Genomic DNA, 20476 nt, shown 5'->3' with positions numbered 1-20476 from the left:
GTGAGTCAGTTAATTACAGCCATGCCGCGGGCAGTAGGCACACGGGTTCACCTGTCACCTGGCATAAACTGTTTGTAAGTCGTCTTCGTTCGAAATATCCGATTGCATTCAGATTAAACGAGTTGTAATACTTCGATGATAGGATGAGGAGCGAACGAGACTGTGAATTATGTTCAGATAAGAGGAACGGTAAACGAATAAAACATATGCGCTTCTCGTGAACATGTGGAAGATATTTTATTTGTTTATAGAATTGTAGGAGAACATGAACATCCAGTCTCAAGATAAGTAGAAGTCCACGCTAGCTAGTATAATTTTCTTGTAACCAACCCCTTGCATCATAATCTTGGAGGGTAATTAATAGTTTTTTTCGATACGTTTCACTCGAAGAAAACGTAGGACCAGAATTCTGCATGTCATGTGCAGAAAACTTCTCATGGTCCTCGGCACAAATTACATTCAGTATCATCAGTATGTGTATAATCTCTGTCGGGGCGACCCTGTCGATTTCCTTCCTAAATTCTGCTTCCGTGAAGTCTTTCGTGTTGCACCCCAGTTTCTTCAGCCAGGTCACAAAGCTCTCATAGTAAGCACCTGTTAGTTGATCGACACTGTTTCCAACCAGATCGTATCGTAGGCTGGTATACAGGAAAAATACGAGGTCTCTTACAGGTGAAGAGTAGGTCAGAGTCTGGAAGTCAAAAAATTTAACGTCCGTTGGCTCCTCACTGTCCTCGTACCGGAAGACCATGTTGTTAACCCACAGGTCATTGTGCGATAGCGAAACAAATGGTTCCACAACTTCTGCCCAAAGTTTTTCGAAGTCGCTCATGTGTTCGCAAGCAATTTTCACTTTATCACAGTACGGAGCGACCTCTGGAAAACGGCTGATGTGTTCCACTATAGCGTCGATGATACGCTTCCCTTCATCTGGCGGTATGCTGTCGAATTTACACTTGCCTTCGATAACGTCTTTAAATACTTGTGGTTTGAGGATCCTGAGAGCGACAGCTGACGCATGGAACTGGGCGATCTTCCTGACCAGCATCCTGGCGTGCGGAAGGTCGAGTCCGGTCATCTGGTCTGCCATCCGGTAGCCGCTGGAGGTCAGGTTCTCCAGCAGGAGCACCGCGTTGTCATCGGCCGCCGCCGAGTCGTCGCCGGCGCTGTTTACCTGCGATCCGTAATACCGCGGCAAAGGGTCGCACACTTCCTCAGCCGGAACGCCCCTCTCACGCTGCAACTTAATTAGTTCGACATTTACGGAGCGGTACGCGTTTATTTCTTTTAAAAATGTCGTCGCGCTACCGAAAACTTTTTTCTGCATTTCTGTTGGAGGCATGAATTTGCCGACAAGGTCCAGCGTTTCACCATCTCGCAGATGCACCTGAATACTCAGTAGCGTGCTTCCGTAATTCTGGCCGACCTTCGTCAGACGTTTCACAGATAAAGTTCGCACGGTGCCTTGTGGCAGGCCGAGCAGGTGATCAAACTTCGCAGCGGTCACAGCCTCCGTCCACGGAATGTCCTCCATCGGAAACCTGAAATAATATTTGCAAATGTTTACCTTCGTGATTTTGACAGAATTTCAGAGGAAATACATTCTTCAACATACTTTATAAACATTTATCAAGTTTTTTTCTATTTTTGTTTTCGTGGCTATTTCACTCCCTTCGCCCTGCCGTGGTGGTAAACAGGCTGTCAGCAGTAGCACTTAGTTTTGCTCTTCGGCCAGTGTGGGTTAAAGTATGTAAAAGTGTTTTACGAAATTTTAATAATATCTTAAATTACATATGGTTTATTGTTGATGTGGTAGCCATCAGTCCAGGAATACAATAGGTGTGCATATGCTCATGAAACACAACGGCTGTAGTTTCGTCCCGCGTTTAGCCGTTTGCAGTACCGACACCGCAAGGTCAGGTTGGCTGTAGCTGTTAAGCCAGTCGTCCATATTGCTGCCTCTGCAGCTGCTGAAAAGGATGCTGCCTGCTTTAGGAGCCACTGTTAGGTTGGCTACTCTGCTGATACCCCCCCCCCCCCCCCCCCCCGATGCTGTTAAAATATCAAAGACCTTCTTTGAATTTTTCTGGTTAAGCTGACGCTGACTCTTGTACAAGTACGATTTGTGATGGCAAGCCGCGCGGGGTTAGCCGAGCGGTCTAGGCCCTGCAGTCATGGACTGTGCGGCTGGTCCCGGCGGAGGATCGAGTCCTCCCTAGAGCATGGGTGTGTGTGTTTGTCCTTAGGATACTTTAGGTTAAGTAGCGTGTAAGCTTAGCGACTGATGACCTTAGCAGTTAAGTCCCATAAGATTTCACACACATTTGAACATTTCTTTTGTAATGGCAAAGCGGATGGAGGAGGACGACAGCAGTAAAATCAGACGAGGACAGGGGATACTGCAAACAAACTGATAAGGGCTGCATGAATTGTCGCATATTGGAGAGCGATACGGAAATGTTGGAAAAAGTTATACGGGTTGAGTCTTTCACAGAAGAAAGCTACCAGCCACTACTGACCACGCTGTTTATTTACGCAAATAGCGCCGCAACAGGTCTAGAACCGACAGCTTTATCTTCACATGGCTGGCCATATCAAAATGCACATTTTTTTGGAGTTTACTTAAGTTTGTGGCTCTTTATTGCCCCTTGCTGGGAAGGATTCTTGGGAAGGTGCTGCCGTACGGTGAAAAGCGATGTTAGAAACGATCTATTTAAACGTAACTATCCTTCATAACGATCGGACATATTGTAAAAAAAATTTAAGACTGTGTAGTTCCAGTTATATTTACGTAGGTCAAAAATCCCGCGTTATTCTACTGGAGTGTTGTTGTCTTGCATTCATGAAATACTGTAGAGAGCGTGCAGTACTTACGTGATTTGTATACAACCACATTGCGTAAAACACCACATACTGCCAGCAAAAAGTTTTTGCCACATGGGAAATGCACACAAAGATGGAGATATCGCAGGTAAAACAGTGCCAAGTAATTCTCTCTCAGGGATATTACGATATAAACATTCATTTGACAGTAGCAAATTAACAAGGAATAAATGTTTCATTATATGCATTTAACATTCAATGAACATTAATTACAAACAAAGTCAACAGATGTAGCAACCAGTTTGTTAGAAGTGTTACTTACAAGATATAATGTGAATATTCAGATATACACAGGGAACGAACTAAGAGATGAAAAATTAGTAAACATTACGACAGTAAAATTATGTTAACGTATAATGGCAAGTTGACAGTATAAATTAATTTAACAGTTGTATTAATGTGTGTCTGAATATTCTGCTATATTTTAATGTTGCATTTATATTCGATTACTTACTGCATGTTGTTATAAAAAAGGTTTAACGTTTATCTTTGTTTTGAATTGGAATGCATGTGAGTGAAACTTTACAGAAAAGCCTCTGTGTATCACAGTACTTACATATAGTTAACTATCATTTCGTGAGAACTGGTACTACACCTGTTGATTTTATTTGTAATTAATGCTCCTTGAATCTCAAATGAACATAATGTAGCGTTTATTCTTTGTAAATTTTCTGCTGTAAAATCAATGAATGTATTGTAATATCTCTGAATGAGAATATTTTGACGCTGTTGTATTCGTGATATCGCCATATTCACATTCATTTTCCAAGTGGCAAAAGAGTTTTGGTGTGTGTGTGTGTATGTGTGTGTGTGTGTGTGTGTGTGTGTGTGTGTGTGTGTGTGTGTGTGTTTTACTTTACGCAAATGATTATATACAAATCGTATAAGTGCCGCAGATATTCTGCAGTATTTCGTGAGTACAAGCCAACGTTCCAACAAAATAACGCGGGATTTTCGACGTAAGTAAAATATGACTACAACTTCTCAGTCTTACATATATGTTTACTCCAGTCGCTGTAGTGGATAATTACTTTTAAAAAGGTCGCTTCTAAATGTGCTTTTGTACTGTATGACGCCACCGTCCGAAAAATCTTTCACCACAATGTGAAATAAAGAGCTGTCTGAAGAAAAAAAACTTGTTGGTTCGAAACTGGCCACGGCGGTATTTTAGTCAGGTAAATGAGAACGCACAAAAAATGCAATGTAAAAAATGCCTTGATGGCAGGTGAAAGGGCGTGTGAAGTAAGAGCAATGTGTACCTTGATCTTCGATGAAATGTGAATAAAAGGTGTAACATTAGTTTTGGAATTAACTTGATCTGTTAGCAATTGTATGGCTGTGTAGTTGTTAACTTTACAGTATGTTTTATAGTTGTGTTAAACTCAAACGTTCAATATCATATTAAAGCGAACTGTGGATGAATAAAAAAACTTACTAATCTGACACAACTAACAAATTAAATAAATTTCAGACTGTTTCTGGGGACATGCAGCAAAATCTAAAACAAAAGAAAACAAGACCATATTACTTGAGTTCTACAATGCTGTGCTCCCTCTTTCTTGTATCCTGGTAAAGATGAGTACTGGAATGGAGTGAGAAGCAGAGGAGAAGAAATCACATCTCTGTGCATGTGAAAGATGTTGCGAGATTCTATAAATTACACAATGTAGTTATTTATAAATATCTAAAAATACAAACTCGCATTGTGTAAAAATGGACAGAAACGTCAGGAAGGAGAAACAGTTTTATATATGGACCACGGCAATTCAGCCCGGAAGTTTTAATTAATAAGGCGCCGGCCGTGAAAGCATACATGTTACGATCTGTAAACAAATTTTCATAATATTCTTTATGGATATCCAAAAGCTACAACAAAGGCAGTGGCTGGAACAAGTCTTTCAAGATTAAAAATTTCCATCGATAACAAAGTGATAAAAGTGATAACAGACTTTATGTGTTTGTGCTGCAATGTTTTGTAGTTCACAAACCAAACAGACATAGAGAAGAACTTAACAAAGTATGATAAATTAACAGTGTGTTAAAAAGAAACTATGATAAACAAATGAGACAAGAAATAAACATCTAATTTACAAATCAATCAACGTTTTTAAATGCTGTCTTTGACGTAATGACGCATTGTCATCGTACTCGTTACTAATCGATGGCTTCTGGAACCTTCGGAGGAGCGTGCATTTTCTCTGCGGAAGTCTTGTCCTGTAGTTTAACGACAACAATGCCCTGTCGCTAGTGGTCACGCACGCGCTGTCTTGGCCTAGGCAGAAGAGACCGTGTTGAACTTTTCATTCGTAGCGCTCACGCACTGCCGAGACGCCGATAAATAATGTGCAGAATTTGTTACAAAAGTGGGATAAATAGTTAAAAGTGTTTCGTCGGTTCGTAGAGAAAGGTATTTCAGTTATTTCTCGGAAAGGTGGTACGGGGGAGGGGGGCGGGTGGATTAAGAGGTTGATACTGTGTCGTGTTTGAGAATCAGTATTTGTCATGGAGGAACATATTCATTGGAGAACATGAGTGAAAAAGGCGTCCATGATCAGACATTACTTTACAATGAAATGAACACCCTTAGCTGCTTACAGGCTTTGACATACGTCGGGCACTGTTTGTGCATTCGCACAGAAGAAGAAGATGGTCAAGTGGCCGGTGAGCCTTAAGTATATATGTACGAAGATGGTATCTGTTCTTTCGGACATGTCAGAAAGAACAGATACCATCTTAGTATATATATAGTTACGGCTCACCGGCCACTTGACCATCTTCTTCTTTTGTGCGAATGCACAAACAGTGCCAGAACTCTTACGGGAATCGGCAACGCGCCGCGAGTAATGAGTATAATGGGCGGGGGCACTACGAATGTAGTGCGGGACAATACGTTGAGAATGTGGGTTTCGCGGGAGGCGTGCCAGAGATAAATCCCTGCAGTCGCGCTATCCTCTGTGTCCTCGGTGGCTCACATGGATGCCGGCACGGTAGCTCAGCGTGTTTGGTCAGAGGCTCAGCTGCCATCTGCAATAAAAAAACTGAGTTAATCGATCAGCAACGAACTTAAACGGATGTCTTACGACGTCCGCCCCGAGCAGATGTAACGAACAAAATGAACCCGGTCGGGGGCATATACACTCCTGGAAATGGAAAAAAGAACACATTGACACCGGTGTGTCAGACCCACCATACTTGCTCCGGACACTGCGAGAGGGCTGTACAAGCAATGATCACACGCACGGCACAGCGGACACACCAGGAACCGCGGTGTTGGCCGTCGAATGGCGCTAGCTGCGCAGCATTTGTGCACCGCCGCCGTCAGTGTCAGCCAGTTTGCCGTGGCATAAGGATCTCCATCGTAGTCTTTAACACTGGTAGCATGCCGCGACAGCGTGGACGTGAACCGTATGTGCAGTTGACGGACTTTGAGCGAGGGCGTATAGTGGGCATGCGGGAGGCCGGGTGGACGTACCGCCGAATTGCTCAACACGTGGGGCGTGAGGTCTCCACAGTACATCGATGTTGTCGCCAGTGGTCGGCGGAAGGTGCACGTGCCCGTCGACCTGGGACCGGACCGCAACGACGCACGGATGCACGCCAAGACCGTAGGATCCTACGCAGTGCCGTAGGGGACCGCACCGCCACTTCCCAGCAAATTAGGGACACTGTTGCTCCTGGGGTATCGGCGAGGACCATTCGCAACCGTCTCCATGAAGCTGGGCTACGGTCCCGCACACCGTTAGGCCGTCTTCCGCTCACGCCGCAACATCGTGCAGCCCGCCTCCAGTGGTGTCGCGACAGGCGTGAATGAAGGGACGAATGGAGACGTTGTAAGTAGGCTGTTTATGTTTTCTCTATGTAAGTAGGCTGTTTATGTTTTCTCTATGTAAGTAGGCTGTTTATGTTTTCTTATTGGCAACGTTACGTAGCGCTCAATATGAAAATCACTGGCTGTGCTGTGTGCAGTCTGTGGCTAGTTTGCATTGTTGTCTGCCATTGTAGTGTTGGGCAGCGACAGCTGGATGTGAACAGCGCGTAAGCGTTGCGCAGTTGGAGGTGAGCCGCCAGCAGTGGTGGATGTGGGGAGAGAGATGGCGGAGATTGGTAATTTGTCATGAACTGCTATATTTATATATGATGATATCAACGTAAATACATTGTTTGTTCTCTACTAATATCTTTCATTTGCTAACTATCCCTATCAGTAGTTAGTGCCTTCAGTAGTTTGAATCTTTCATTTAGCTGGCAGTAGTGGCGCTCCTGTATTGCAGTAGCTTGAGCAGCGAAGATTTTTGTGAGGTAAGTGATTTGTGAAAGGTATAGTTTAATGTTAGTCAGGGCCATTCCCTTGTAGGGAATTTTTGAAAGTCAGATTGCGTTGCGCTAAAAATATTGTATATCAGTTTAAGGACAGTCGTGTATAATTGTTCAAAGGGGACGTTTCAACGTGTCGTCTTCAGCGATGAGAGTCGCTTCTGCCTTGGTGCCAATAATGGTCGTATGCGTGTTTGGCGCCGTGCAGGTGAGCGCCACAATCAGGAATGCATACGACCGAGGCACACAGGGCCAACACTCGGCATCATGGTGTGGGGAGCGATCTCCTACACTGGCCGTACACCACTGGTGATCGTCGAGGGGACACTGAATAGTGCACGGTACATCCAAACCGTCATCGAACCCATCGTTCTACCATTCCTATACCGGCAAGGGAACTTGCTGTTCCAACAGGACAATGCACGTCCGCATGTATCCCGTGCCACCCAACGTGCTCTAGAAGGTGTAAGTCAACTACCCTGGCCAGCAAGATCTCCGGATCTGTCCCCCATTGAGCATGTTTGGGACTGGATGAAGCGTCGTCTCACGCGGTCTGCACGTCCAGCACGAACGCTGGTCCAACTGAGGCGCCAGGTGGAAATGGCATGGCAAGCCGTTCCACAGGACTACATCCAGCATCTCTACGATCGTCTCCATGGGAGAATAGCAGCCTGCATTGCTGCGAAAGGTGGAAATACACTGTACTAGTGCCGACATTGTGCATGCTCTGTTGCCTGTGTCTATGTGCCTGTGGTTCTGTCAGTGTGATCATGTGATGTATCTGACCCCAGGAATGTGTCAATAAAGTTTCCCCTTCCTGGGACAATGAATTCACGGTGTTCTTATTTCAATTTCCAGGAGTGTATTTTCATCTGTCTCCGTTGACGTATGTCAACGCTTGTAAGCAGCTTAGGGCGTTCATTTCATTGTAATTTCATTCTAACGAGCTGCGTGGTCACCGAAGGTATCTGTCCGAAAGAACAGAGGCATTGTTAGCGAAGTGTAACTTTAAGGCGACCTGGACGCCATGAGGTCCAAAAAAAACATTGGATTTTTTTTATTTAATAAAATTCTGTGACTCTTCCTGACTATAGAAGTACGTGTTTTATGTGTAGTGCCTCATCACGTGACCGTGTATTTAACCACTCCACATCGTTAACAGACCAGAAAATGTAGTTTAACTGCAGCCGTAAATTTTTGCAATAACCACGTTGTTGAAAATGAATAAACTTACGCCGCAGCGAAGAGTGGTTGGGCTTGTAAGTTCGCCAGGCAGCGCTTAAAAAAAGCAAGTTGAAACATCTTACTTAAACGAATGAAATATTTGCTGTAAATAGTGAAAATCTGTTCGCCCTTTTCCACGAGGATCGTTGGTTGTCTCGGAGTGTGTGTGTGGGCACACGGCGCCGCCGCCGTAGTCTCTTCCTTCTGCCGGGGCAAGGGTGACAGCCGGAGCGAGGAGGTGGCGCGGTGGCCGCAGTAGTGCTGGGACCTGCGTTAGCGGAGACGCCACCGCGCCACCTCCTCGCGCCGGCTGTCACCCTTGCCCCGGCAGCAGCAGGACGCTGACGTGGAGCGCGCGGGGCACAAGCGCTACCTAGCCTAGCTCTTCTTCTCACAGCAAAACCCATTAAGTACCAGTGTCCTATTTTGAGAACAGAGCACATATTTATTTATAAATACACAATAAATTATTAATTTGCAACTATTACAGTTCTACGTCTTTTGTTGATGCTTTTTATAACAAATGTATGCTTACAGGAAATTAAAAGCAATAAATCCTACCAGTAATTGATTATTGAATACTAAGGCACACTTTTCGTTATTACAGGTATTCACTTTATCGACAATTTAGTAATATTTGAAATATGTGGCAAAGATCTTTTTGCGATTATTTATAGTCAACACTGTGTCTTTTAAACTACTTGCATTGTTAGCTCAGAGCTATCTATCTATATTCATTGTTTTCCATTGGTATAAAATTTGGTGTACTCGAAATAGGACACTGGGACTTATCATTTCAGTTATTTGTATTGCTGCACGTTAGAATATGAAACTCTGTTAATGCTGATGTATTTTCTTTTTATAACGTGGTAATTTTACCAAATTTTGTTGCTGAGGTAAGAAACGACCCCTCTTATATATATATATATATATATATATATATATATATATTTACTTTGAAATTTACAATGTATTATGTAATTATATTAATGAATATGTTACCCATTAGTAAATAATACAGTTCCAGGTGGACAGTTTATCCGAGGCAAGCCTATTAGATTTGGCTATAAGTTGTTGTCTCTTTGTGGAGCAAGTGGCTACTGTTTCAAATTTGATATATACTGTGGAAAGGATCCAGAAGATACTGCAAGGGATGACCTACTATTTGGATCAAGAGTAGTCCTAAACATGTAGGACTGCATTGAAAAACCTGAGAATCATTGTGTGTACTTTGACAATTTCTTCACTAGCAGAGATCTTCTGATGCATCTGAGAAATTTGGGTTTTCGAGCAACTGGGACTGTCAGAGAGAATCGAGTCGGTGACTGTCCACTACTGAGCAGCAACGAACTCAAAAAGACAGTTCGAGGAAACTATGATACCAGTTCGACAGGAATGGTGAAGTCTTATTTGTTCGATGGCACGACAACAAATGCGTCGCAATTGGTACCAATTTTGACCAAGTTGAAACCTTTGGGAGCAGCTACGCAGTACAGTAAAACAAGCAAGTGAGAAGACACAAGTGCAACAATCTGCCGTTTTGAAGTCGTATAACGTGTACATGGGAGGTGTTGACCACCATGGCTGGTTAGTTGGAAAATATGCGGCGGTAATTAGAGGGAAAAAATGGTACTGGGTCCTGTTACACGTTTGCTGGAAATGGCCCTCGTAAATGCCTGACTCTTCTACAGACTAGTACATGGGAAAAATGCACAGGATTTACTGGATTTCAGACATGCTGTTACAGTTACATACCTGAAATTGGACACTGGAAGACCGAATATTGGACGTCCAATGGAACACCCATCAAGTCAGTTGAGAGTGATACCAGACATCAGGTTTGATGGAATTGGTCATATGATTGACAAAAGAAGCACGCAAAGATGTGTAAGAGCTAAATGCAACGGGAAACCAAAAACATATTGTGTTAAATGCCGTGTAACACTGTGTGTGAAGTGTTTTGTACCATTTCACAAGAAATAAGTAGTTAAGATCTGAATACAGTTTAGTATGGTATACGATACTGTTAGATACCAGTGTCCTATTTTGAGGACGGCCATTATATCAGCATGTATAAATATTCTTTGGCTATTTTTGTACTTATTGTGGTTCATATACTATGTACATTATAATTAAGGAATAAAAAATTCATTTAAAAGAAATTAATTTGGGACTTAATGGGTTAAAATCGTTTTCAATTACTGGACATCATCACACCTTATCGTGCAAATCTGGCAATGTTCCTACCTTTTTCAAGTATCTGTGAGAGAACTTTTCAGCTTTCTCAGCTTTGTATCCCAGTGGCACACTGCACCTGCAAAAATTTAACGCACAGCAACCAACCTATATATCAGTTTTAAATGGTGAAAAGAAGAAATAATCTTTCCGTTCATAACTAAAGGAATGTGTAGATTGCTTATTTTAACTTTGCCACACCCACTGAGACGTCTTCGTGGACCTTGGGATGGAGTTACCCTCTGTCGTAATACCACTTCATCTAATGTGTGGAACCTCAACCCCAGGGCATCGCAGTTGGCAACGGAATGGCAAGTTCCTTCCTGCCTGACGCTGAAATCAGTCAGGAGGGGTCTGGCAAACCCAATGGTGCATGTCCACTGAGCCCTGCCTCCAGCGACTCTGGACTTCGAGCGCCCCCTGCCGTCGTAGTACAGGGTGTACATAAAATCCAGGAACACTTTCAATTGCAACAAATTCGTTACGACAGGTTGCTTGTGGCTGGCAAAGAGAAGCGGACGTCCCAGTGTGAGTGAAGTGAATGTGGAGCGCATACGACAGACATTCATGAGGATATTCCTATTTGGACATGTTGCAGCAGTGGCAGATGCCTCAAATGCAGTCGGACTCTCCGTTCATCTTTCAGCAGGTTGGGGGCTCCACGCCATTTTCATCGTGAAGTTCGTGGGTACCTGAACACGGAGCTGCCACACTGGACTCGCATTCGGGAGGATGACGGTTCAGTCCCGCGTCCGGCCATCCTGATTTAGGTTTTCCGTGATTTCCCTGAATCGTTCCAGGCAAATGCCGGGATGGTTGCTTTGAAAGGGCACGGCCGACTTCCTTCCCCTTCCTTCCCTTAACCGATGAGACCGATGACCTCGCTGTCTGGTCTCTTGCCCCCAGAAAAGACCCAACAACCAACGGAGCTGCCGCATCGATGGATCGGCCATGCTACAGAAGGGGACAGCTGTTTCATGAAATGGCCTTCCCGATCACCAGATCTCACTCCGTGTGACTTTTTTCTGTGAGGACACATTAAAGATATGGTGTATGCGCCGCCTTTAGGACGTGATGTAACATAGCTCCGGGAGAGAATACGGGAAGCGACTACCACAGGCGACGATGCCATGCTGGGACGGGTATGGCAAGAATTCGATTACCGTATTGATGTCTGCCGCATATCGAATATTTGTAAAAAGAACTTTCAGAGAGTCTCTTCAAAATGCAATATGTATGACATCTGTACAGTGTTTAGTTCTTGTGCAATAAATAATTGAAAGTGTTCCCGGACCTTGTGTACACACTGTATACAGGGTGTTACAAAAAGGTACGGCCAAACTTTCAGGAAACATTCCTCACACACAAAGAAAGAAAATATGTTATGTGGACATGTGTCCGGAAATGCTTACTTTCCATGTTAGAGCTCATTTTATTACTCCTCTTCAAATCACATTAATCATGGAATGGAAACACACAGCAACAGAACGTACCAGCGTGACTTCAAACACTTTGTTACAGGAAATGTTCAAAATGTCCTCCGTTAGCGAGGATACATGCATCCACCCTCCGTCGCATGGAATCCCTGATGCGCTCATGCAGCCCTGGAGAATGGCGTATTGTATCACAGCCGTCCACTACTCGAGCACGAAGAGTCTACATTTGGTACCGGGGTTGCGTAGACAAGAGCTTTCAAATGCCCCCATAAATGAAAGTCAAGAGGGTTGAGGTCAGGAGAGCGTGGAGGCCATGGAATTGGTCCGCCTCTACCAATCCATCGGTTACCGAAACTGTTGTTGAGAAGCGTACGAACACTTCGACTGAAATGTGCGGGAGCTTCATCGTGCATGAACCACATGTTGTGTCGTACTTGTAAAGGCACATGTTCTAGCAGCACAGGTACAGTATCCCGTATGAAATCATGATAACGTGCTCCATTGAGCGTAGGTGGAAGAACATGGGGCCCAATCAAGACATCACCAACAATGCGTGCCCAATCGTTCACAGAAAATCTGTGTTGATGACGTGACCGCACAATTGCGTGCGGATTCTCGTCAGCCCACACATGTTGATTGTGAAGATTTACAATTTCATCACGTTGGAATGAAGCCTCATCCGTAAAGAGAACATTTGCACTGAAATGAGGATTGACACATTGTCGGATGAACCATTTGCAGAAGTGTACCCGTAGAGGCCAATCAGCTGCTGATAGTGCCTGCACACGCTGTACATGGTACGGAAACAACTGGTTTTCCCGTCACTCCATACAGTGACGTGGTCAACGTTACCTTGTACAGCAGCAACTTCTCTGACGCTGACATTAGGGTTATCGTCAACTGCACGAAGAATTGCCTCGTCCATTACAGGTGTCCTCGTCGTTCTAGGTCTTCCCCATTCGCGAGTCATAGGCTGGAGTGTTCCGTGCTCCCTAAGACGCCAATCAATTGCTTCGAACGTCTTCCTGTCGGGACACCTTCGTTCTGGAAATCTGTCTCGATACAAACGTACCGCGCCACGGCTATTGCCCCCGTGCGAATCCATACATCAAATGGGCATCTGCCAACTCCGCATTTGTAAACATTGCACTGACTGCAAAACAACGTTCGTAATTAACACTAACCTGTTGATGCTACGTACTGATGTGCGTGATGCTAGTACTGTAGAGCAATGAGCCGCATGTCAACACAAGCACCGAAGTCAACATTACCTTCCTTCAATTGGGCCAACTGGCGGTGAATCGAGGAAGTACAGTACATACTGACGAAACTAAAATGAGCTCTAACATGGAAAGTAAGCGTTTCCGGACACATGTCCACATAACATCTTTTCTTTATTTGTGTGTGAGGAATGTTTCCTGAAAGTTTGGCCGTACCTTTTTGTAACACCCTGTATGAAGGACAGCCTGTGGCAGCCGTTCAGCGCACTTGCGTGTGGAGCCTCATCGCTACGACACTGAGAACAGCAAACCTCACTCTAGTTGACATTGTGATAGCTGGACTCTGTTTCTTGCTACATTATTTCTAATGAGTCTTCATACGCTTGGAAAAATACAAGGTAAGTAGGTCTTCTGTTTGTTGTGTTATCTCGTTCGCTAACCATTGCTGTTCTTTGTCCAGCTCTTCTACGGCAAAAGTTGCCACATCCCTCTTTAGCCCACCTCTCCTTATTGTTGTGTACAAAGTCATACATGACATAATGAAAGTACTACAGGCTGGTTTCACTCAAAATAACTGGGTGACTCAGTCAAGTAAACAACTAAACAGTGGTATCAATTGAATGAACGAAAGGAATACATGCTTTAGCTGACAGAAAAACTAATGATTGGTTTCACTTGAAAAGAAAAAAATGAATAACTGTCAGCATGAAAAACACCACCGGATTGTGTGACTGTTTTCATTCTGTTGCTCCCAGAGGTTGGTTTCGCGCAAAAGGAGATGAATGAATAACAATCCAGCCGAAACGCAAAACTATTGTTTCCATTCAGTTGCTTCCATAGATTGTTTCCGCTCAAGTGAATGAATGAATAATTCAAATGAAATGTAAAGCTACAACTGAATGAATTTGTGTTTTTATTTGGTTGTCCTCATCATAAATCCCTGGATAAAGCACCTCTGTCTTCGATGTTCATAACGGCGTGCAGTTGAATATAAAAGGAAAGGAAGTTGGAGTTTGACGTCTCATTGACGGCAAAGTCATTGAAGACGCAATACTAGCTTGGAATGTGCCGAGATGGGGAAGAAAATGTGAGGTGTGTTCAGCCTGAGGGCTGCCACTCCAGTGAGACACTTCACGTTATGCATAATGTGCAGGCTGCAACGTTACTGTTGTCCGAACATCGATATGTTCATACGCACCTAGCAATAGCATCGGTGAGTTGCGAGAATATATACCACGACGTCTTTGGCCTCAAGAATAGTTGTATTTTGCCCTGCGTTTAGCACTGCACGCATATAAGACTTAAAGAGTCAGTCGGTCCAGTCGTTGGCGAGCTGTTGTAGTGACTGTACGAGTCAGTCACAAGCTTTTGACTTTGAGATAATTCGCTAGGCTAGGATAAGAAAGTTGGTTGTGTGAAGCAATTGAAAGATTAACTAAAATGCTAATAAAGTAGCTCAGTTGAGAGCTATCGCATACGGTATTCAGCGAAGTTTGATTGTAGTAAAAAGAACTGATAGTAAAAGGTCACTCTGAAGCGGAGACATCGTGTAAGACAATGAAATCTATTTTTCAAATCGTACTGTCATCATGCTTTTTAGTTGGTTGGTTGGTTGATTCGGGGGAGGGGACCAAACAGCGAGGTCATCGGTCACATCGGATTTTTTTTTTTTTTTCAGCCGACACGGTATCTCAGCGTGTTCGGTCAGAGGGTTACGTGCCCTCTGTAATAAAAAAACTGAGTTAATCGATCAACAACGAACTTTAATGAATGTCTTACGAACAAAATGAGATTTAAAAAAAAAAAAAAAGATTAGGGAAGGACGGGGAAGGAAATCGGCCATGCCCTTTCAGAGGAACCATCCCGGTATTTGCCTGGAGTGATTTAGGGAAATCACGAAAAACCTGAATCACGATGGCCGGACGCGGGTTTGAACCGTCGTCTTCCTAAATGCGAGTCAAGTGTGCTAACCACTGCGCCACCTCGCTCCATCCTGCTTTAATACAAGAGAACCAACAGGAATACAATGGCAGGAACGTTATAAGGTATATTATTTAAATGTCAGAAGTCTCATCTTAAGAGTACGTTTCTGGACTGTGTTTATTCCTCCGCGTGCGTTTCTGGCTGAGATCACAAAATGATGGAGGTTATGCCAAAAAAAAAAAAAAAAAAAAAAAAAAGCGCACCAGATGGCAATATCCCAGCACTTCATTCGTAATGGAAACTGCAAGTATCTGTGTTAGAAAATCCGTTATGGCATCTTTTAAAAAAACCTATACGTTTGTGCTTCTGTTGTTATTCATGTTGTCATCAGTCTGAAGACTGGTTTGGTTCAGTTCTCCACGCTAGTTCATCTTGTACAAGTCTTTTCATATGTATCTACAAACTGCTGCATTCTACGCCTATTTAAACTGGTTACTGTGCTGAAGCCTTGATCTCGCTCAACATGTTTTACCCTCCACTTTCATACCCTCTTTACGTTTCTCGTCGCTAGGTATTTTTCTGCCCAAACAGCCAAGTTTGTCTACTATTGTCAATGTCTCATTTCCCAATCTAACTCCCTGAGCATAGCCCAACTTAATTCGACTACTCTCCAGTTTTTTTTTTTTTGAGGGGGGGGGGGGGGGGGGGGGAGGCGTTCACCTTATAACATTTCCAGGCAGAGCCCATTCAGGTTCAGTGTAACCGCTCTTGCATGCACTTTTATCAGAAGCAGTACCGTATAAGCAAATGTTATGCAAGGAAAGTTTTGGACTGGATCTACTTCAACAATCGATTAGATAGCAAATGAGCCAAATTTAAATAAGTGGTTGGTCTCAACGTTCAATAAAGACCGCTGTAGATCTGTTCTGGGAAAGACTGTCGAAGCACATGGAAGCTATGCTTTTCTTTGATGAAATGCTTTCTCTCTCCCCCGTGACCTAGTTGGAATGCCAGGAGAGCCAGATTTTGACTGCCCACATTGCTTCTCCTGAGTATGAGCTTGTTTTAAGGCACTCCGGTATTTTATAACTGAATAGCATGACTTACGTATTTCCTTAGGACTGTTCCACATAATCGACAACCCTGCAGAATTAGAAATACTATTTCTTATGTGACGGTCTTCTGTGAGACCTCAGCGACGAAGTTTATTGTTACTGCAGTACAGCGAATAGACTGTCCTTTGGCATCAGTGTGACGTAACTCGTACTTAAATGAATAGTCGGAAACCAAACGGAATGTAAACATTAAGAAAATGAACAGAAAATGCCAAAAGCTGTTCGCATTTTAACGAAATAAAAGTCGTTCAACATTTGTGCCTGGTTGCTGTTATTGCTGTTATCTGAGGCGACTTTCTTTTTATATTTACATCAACACAAACTGCTACTCCAAGATAACTGCAGAGTCTATGGCGGACGGTACATCGTCCTTGTTCCATGCGCGAACTGAGCAAGGGTAAATTCGTTGTTCATGTGCCTCTGTACGCCGCTAATCTCTCTTACGTCAGTCACTCGGTTCCTACTCGAAACGTACAGTCGCACAGTCTTGTTCGAATACAGGTTATCTGAAGTTACCCAACAGGGTTTCACGACAACTATGTCGTCTTCCTTCCGAGGATTCTGATTCAATTTCCCCGACTGTAACACTCTGGTATGGGCTATACGACCTGTTACGATGCTAGCAGTGGGTTATCAAATTCGTTCGACTTCTGTAGTCATGTCTATTCGATAAGAACTACAAATACTGGAATCTGGCACCGTTTCCAGTGACTTGGTTGTCTGCGGGACGTTAAATCACAGTCTACCTTCGTTCCTTTCCTTCAGTTTGCTCCAACAGTTTATCGTGTGTTGCTGGGGCAACGAAGCGAACAAACGCAACAGAATAAAAGATAGGCAAATTCCGTGATGTAGGTATGTAACCCCATCCACAACGATATAATTTTGCAGATGCACACAGTGTTGTATAGGGATACTGTCTGCAAAATACACTCCTGGAAATTGAAATAAGAACACCGTGAATTAACTGTCCCAGGAAGGGGAAACTTTATTGACACATTCCTGGGGTCAGATACATCACATGATCACACTGACAGAACCACAGGCACATAGACACAGGCAACAGAGCATGCACAATGTCGGCACTAGTACAGTGTATATCCACCTTTCGCAGCAATGCAGGCTGCTATTCTCCCATGGAGACGATCGTAGAGATGCTGGATGTAGTCCTGTGGAACGGCTTGCCATGCCATTTCCACCTGGCGCCTCAGTTGGACCAGCGTTCGTGCTGGACGTGCAGACCGCGTGAGACGACGCTTCATCCAGTCCCAAACATGCTCAATGGGGGACAGATCCGGAGATCTTGCTGGCCAGGGTAGTTGACTTACACCTTCTAGAGCACGTTGGGTGGCACGGGATACATGCGGACGTGCATTGTCCTGTTGGAACAGCAAGTTCCCTTGCCGGTCTAGGAATGGTAGAACGATGGGTTCGATGACGGTTTGGATGTACCGTGCACTATTCAGTGTCCCCTCGACGATCACCAGTGGTGTACGGCCAGTGTAGGAGATCGCTCCCCACACCATGATGCCGGGTGTTGGCCCTGTGTGCCTTGGTCGTATGCAGTCCTGATTGTGGCGCTCACCTGCACGGCGCCAAACACGCATACGACCATCATTGGCACCAAGGCAGAAGCGACTCTCATCGCTGAAGACGACACGTCTCCATTCGTCCCTCCATTCACGCCTGTCGCGACACCACTGGAGGCGGGCTGCACGATGTTGGGGCGTGAGCGGAAGACGGCCTAACGGTGTGCGGGACCGTAGCCCAGCTTCATGGAGACGGTTGCGAATGGTCCTCGCCGATACCCCAGGAGCAACAGTGTCCCTAATTTGCTGGGAAGTGGCGGTGCGGTCCCCTACGGCACTGCGTAGGATCCTACGGTCTTGGCGTGCATCCGTGCGTCGCTGCGGTCAGGTCCCAGGTCGACGGGCACGTGCACCTTGCGCCGACCACTGGCGACGACATCGATGTACTGTGGAGACCTCACGCCCCACGTGTTGAGCAATTCGGCGGTACGTCCACCCGGCCTCCCGCATGCCCACTATACGCCCTCGCTCAAAGTCCGTCAACTGCACATACGGTTCACGTCCACGCTGTCGCGGCATGCTACCAGTGTTAAAGACTGCGATGGAGCTCCGTATGCCACGGCAAACTGGCTGACACTGACGGCGGTGGCGCACAAATGCTGCGCAGCTAGCGCCATTCGACGGCCAACACCGCGGTTCCTGGTGTGTCCGCTGTGCCGTGCGTGTGATCATTGCTTGTACAGCCCTCTCGCAGTGTCCGGAGCAAGTATGGTGGGTCTGACACACCGGTGTCAATGTGTTCTTTTTTCCATTTCCAGGAGTGTACATTTCGAATAGAGTTGTTAGTAAAGAAGTACTAAATTAAAACGTCACATATGATGCTGAAGTTTTGAGGAGGGGGATGAGGAGGTTAGTGTTTAGTACCCCGTCGACAACCAGGTCATTAGAGACGGAGCACGAGCTCGGAATGGGGAAGGACGGAGAAGGAAATCGGTCGTCCCCTTTCACAGGAACCATACTCTGCCTTAAGCGATTCAGGGAACTCACGGAAAACCTAAATCTGGATGACCGGAAGCGGGTTTAACCATCGTCTTCCCGAGTGCGAGTCTAGTGTGCTAACCACTGCGCCACCTCGCTTGTTGCTAAACTTTTACTGCAGTATTAGAGAAAATGAGAAAATGTAGTAAGTGATAAACTTTTTTCTTTCGTTATTGTGTCAGCGAGAAAATTTTTTGTTGGAGGTTGTTAATTGCTCTGTCTCTCTAAACTAGGTCATGGGGTGTATCGGAAGGCTACGCACACTGATCTGTATTTGCACGCAGACAGCTGCCACCACCCTTCACAGAGGAATGGGGTACTGTAAACTCTAGTACATAGGGCGCGCACTATCTCTGACGCAGAGAGTCTACCCCAGGAATTGTAACATCTGAGAACTGTATTTCGAAAAAATGGGTACTCAGAGTGGCAGATTCAACGTGCTCTCCGCCCAACCACTGCAGCACAACCTGTTGAGATGGATGAAGTCACGAGGGAGGAGGTAGGCACCGCATTTATTCCATACACAGGCGCACTCTCGGGGAAAATCGCCCGCATTCTGAAGAAACACCGTGTCGGAACTGTGTTTTGTCCTCCAAATAAAACTCGTGCACTGGTGGGGAGCGCCAAAGATGACCTCGGTTTGAGGAAGGCCGGCGTGTACCAGATTCCGTGTCAATGTGGCAAGTCGTATATTGGTCAGACGATGCGTACCGTCGAGGATCGATGCCGTGAACACCAGAGGCACACTCGACTGATGTATCCGAGCAAGTCGGCGGTCGCTGAACATTGTTTGTCGGAAAATCACGCCATGGAGTATGACCCCACGAGGATTCTGGTACAGACGTCGAGATACTGGGACAGCGTTGTTAGAGAGGCCATCGAAATTCGCACCAATGACGACCTCATAAACCGTGACTGTGGCTATAATCTTAGCAAGGCTTGGGAACCAGCGATCGGGTTAATCAAGAGTAAATCGAGCAAACGTATAGTTGTGACGACCACGGCGGACAGAGCCATCACACCGACGTCATCTCAGACGCCGTCGCAATCTGTTCCACCGCGCGACCGTGGGCGGGGCGCGGACGGCGGAGGGAGCGCGCCGCGGGCGGAGGGTATTTAAATCGGCCGCCGTCGCGACCGAACCCAGTTCCCTCTGAGCATCCATGGCGTACGGATCTCCGTGCCGGCACGTTCACAGGAGCTCAGTCCGTCAGTTCACCTGATGATGGCGACATGTATGATCGCCGAAATATTGTGCCCGTTGGACACTATAGACCGGCAGCATACCCGTGGATATTTTGATTAGATGAATATAGTCTGGGTGATTTGTGCGCTGTGGGTCACGCTGCGTCAAGATACACTCATTTTCTAAGTTTAGTATTTGACTTAATGTTTGTAGTTGACGCTGTCGTTCACCGTCTAATAAAGTCATCAGATGATCAAAACCAATTGCAAAATGACTTAGGCATCATATCTGAATTATACAAAAAATGGAAAATTACTCTAAATAACGAAAAGTGTGAGATCATCCACATGAGTACTAAAAGGAATCCGTTAAATTT

The 20476-nt window shown here is 45.1% G+C and overlaps 1 protein-coding gene across 1 annotated transcript; it reads right to left on the bottom strand.

Moving 5' to 3' along the window:
• Positions 1–277: 277 nt before the first annotated feature.
• On the bottom strand, positions 278–1537 carry LOC124622576. The gene has a single exon (XM_047148325.1). The coding sequence runs from the start codon at positions 1532–1534 to the stop codon at positions 302–304; it is 1233 nt and encodes a 410-aa protein (XP_047004281.1). The 5' UTR covers positions 1535–1537; the 3' UTR covers positions 278–301.
• Between the last annotated feature and the right edge of the window lie 18939 nt (positions 1538–20476).

This window comes from Schistocerca americana, chromosome 7, assembly GCF_021461395.2.
Source record: "Schistocerca americana isolate TAMUIC-IGC-003095 chromosome 7, iqSchAmer2.1, whole genome shotgun sequence".
NCBI classification, from domain to species: Eukaryota; Metazoa; Arthropoda; class Insecta; order Orthoptera; family Acrididae; genus Schistocerca; species Schistocerca americana.
The sequence above is the reverse complement of the archived record's forward strand: the minus strand, read 5'-3'. Positions and strand labels throughout refer to the sequence as shown.

Bases quoted from the DNA above. Each gene is read 5' to 3' on its own strand.
- LOC124622576 (XM_047148325.1), bottom strand. From the start codon at position 1,534: ATGGAGGACATTCCGTGGACGGAGGCTGTGACCGCTGCGAAGTTTGAT.